Raw genomic sequence first — 2,882 nt, forward strand, 5'->3', positions numbered from 1 at the left:
TTACAATGATCGGCGTGTATATCATAGCTGATTTCAACGCTTATTTCTAAGCTGATTTCGACGCAAAGAATACCGATGCTTATACCGACGATACGAAACCGGCGTCTTTTTCGAGACCTATTTCAACACTTTTTAGTTTTAAAACTAATTTTATCTCGTCGGTATCTGCGTTGATTTCTGCGTGACGTGTTGTAGTGCATGTTGTACGAGAAATACATGATAATTGACTATGCTTGATTGAGAATAAGATGGGTATCTCAAACATAGGTCCACGGTCTAGAGACTAAATGGTCAGGCTAAATGAAAATCTGCAAACAACTACCAAAGTAAGCTAAGGAGTAGGTTAGTCTTCAATCCTTTTTCTCGATTCAATTACCCTCTTTAATAGCCCTTTGATGTAAAGGGAGCGCTATGGGACAACTTGCTTCCTCCCAATGCTCATCAATTCTCAAGCTCATCTATTATTGGTGCCTATCAATTGGTTACTCATGTGCTCATGTTTCACAACAAATCCGGAAGAGACAACAATCACAACCAACTAAGCAAGTAACCAGGCTACAGTCCAAAATCTATCAAATCATGTACCACGCAAGACTCGAGTCATAGTGCATCATGATAACATCCAAAATTAATCTAAATCCGTCCGTCCACTACTGCTTATTCCATGGAGTGAAGAAGTGACAATCGTGATTCAATGACCGACGGCGCGACCGCGCACACATAAGCAAGCGAATGCAGGAGTAGTGTGTGTGCGCAGAGAGAGAGAGAGAGAGAGAGAGAGAGAGAGAGAGAGAGAATTAAAGATGTTGGACTGCATTATATGCCTGGGGCAGGCGGAAAGCCCAGCGTTGGCAGAGTGCGGACACCCATTCTGTTGGAGATGTGGCTCTTGTCCAACCTGCCAGCGGCCGCTGTCTTTGGAGGCTAGTTTCACGCCCAGCTACTGCTGCAACCACAATGTCGTCAACAATCAAGAGGCAGCTGGCCCCGCTGGCTCTATATTGGTGGATGAAGAGGAGATTCCTCCCCGTTCAAGCATCCGCCGGGCTCGACCTGCTGGCATGCCACCGATTTTGAATGAGCCTGACAGAACTGTGGAAGACTTTGCCCTCGGAGCTTATAGGCGGCCGCGTGGCGTGCCGGATGACGATATTGACGTGGTAGTGGAGGATTTGTTTAATGCCGATGGACAGAACCAGCTGTTTGCAAACGTGACCCCTGTGGATATGGTGGACGATCTGCATGAGCTGTACGTTCCAAACGTCCCTGTGGATATGGTGGATGCCGGGATGCCACTAATTCTGAATGAGCAAGGAGCCGTCCCCGTTGACGACATCGACGATGTTCCTGTTGAGGATATCGTTGATGCCGACGGACCGTTCCATCTGTTTCTGAATGAGCAAGGAGCCGTCCCCGTTGACGACATCGACGACGTCCAAGTTGAGGATATCTTTGCTGCCGACGGACCGTTCCATCTGTTTACAAACGTCTCGTTAGCCATGCAAAATTTGGAACAGGTGGAACTCAGAGAAGAGATTGAGCGTTATTCCCGGTCGGAGAGCGTACTAACGCAATTCCAAAGAGTAATTATTTTTTGAACAATGGTTCATTCATTTTGGGGCAAAGTATGGCTCTTTCGTGATTGTTATGGTGTTACGGTGTTAGTTTTTATGATGTTGTTATGATTGTTATGATTGCTACGGTGTTATGGTGATTGTTATGGTGTTAGTTTTTGGCATAGGGTTACAAACTTTTATACATGCTATTACATGCCTTTCTTGAGTTTGTGAGTGAGTCCCTTCATGTTGACTTACTTTTGCTTTCTTTGTCTTAGAATGCCAATGTGACTACCTTGTTGGTGTACTATGTGTAAAAGCAAGAATGACCCAAATAACCCAAAACAACCAACCCCACCCCCCCCCCCCCCCACCCCCCCCCCAATAAACAAAAAAGCTCCTTATATTACCAAGAGTTGGTTACAAATGTAGATTCACACTAAGCATGCCCGGCCCACACACCACACCATTTATATTAACAAGAGTTGGTTACAAAGGTAGATTCACACTAGGCATGCTCAACCGCATACCACACCTTCTTCCATAGGGAGAAAAAGATGAATATCTTTTATATCATAGGGTTTCTTGACGTCAACACAATGACACTTCCAAAGCCTATGGCAAATATTTTGACATAGGCGTCGATGGTCTAATGCAAGCGTCTACACAAGGAATGTCTATAGGGTTTGTGCCTTTGCGATTAGGACGCAATATTTTTTGTGACATTCAACATGAGCTTTCTGCAATGGCTCTTTACTCATACGCCTTAGAGAAGTGTGCTAAAACAAATGAAAACATAGCTTGGACCATCTAACATATTCGAGTGAAGTGATATGAAGAAGTTGGGATGCTCACATTGAACTCCAAATTGGCCAATACACACATCAAGTTGTAAGTAAATGGTGTTTAAATAACAACAGAAGCTTCTAAATTTTAGCTCTTCTAGGCTCCGATAGTATCCATGGTTCTAATGCAACCTCTTGCACCTCCACATTTGCATGAACCTTGGATGAATGTATAAATTTTGAAGAGTAGTTATTTTTTTGAGCAATGGCTCTTTCCTTTTGGAACAAAAGATGGCACTTTGTGATTGTAATGGTGCAAGATTTTGGCATAGGACCTTGGAGGCTTCTCCGGTTCTAGAGAAATTTCCTTTTAGCAAATACCTTTGCTTGATAGTCCCTTGCTCGCTTGTATCATGTTTTTCCATGAAAGCTTGTGTCTGTCGAAGTGTTGAAGCTTCAAGAGTCTTTAACAATTTCCAAGAGAACTCATTCCCAACTCTTGACTCGTAGCCCATGACCTTGTCGACTTCTGTAAACAGTT

At 43.8% G+C, this 2,882-nt stretch overlaps 1 protein-coding gene across 1 annotated transcript; it reads left to right on the plus strand.

Moving 5' to 3' along the window:
- Positions 1-1,061: 1,061 nt before the first annotated feature.
- Positions 1,062-1,598, plus strand: LOC147437733 (uncharacterized). The gene has a single exon (XM_086486139.1). It carries the CDS (start codon positions 1,062-1,064, stop codon positions 1,596-1,598), a length of 537 nt encoding a protein of 178 aa, XP_086342265.1.
- Positions 1,599-2,882: the final 1,284 nt, after the last annotated feature.

The sequence above is a fragment of the Adiantum capillus-veneris genome, chromosome 17 (assembly GCF_014529385.1).
Source record: "Adiantum capillus-veneris isolate H3 chromosome 17, ASM1452938v2, whole genome shotgun sequence".
NCBI lineage: Eukaryota > Viridiplantae > Streptophyta > Polypodiopsida > Polypodiales > Pteridaceae > Adiantum > Adiantum capillus-veneris.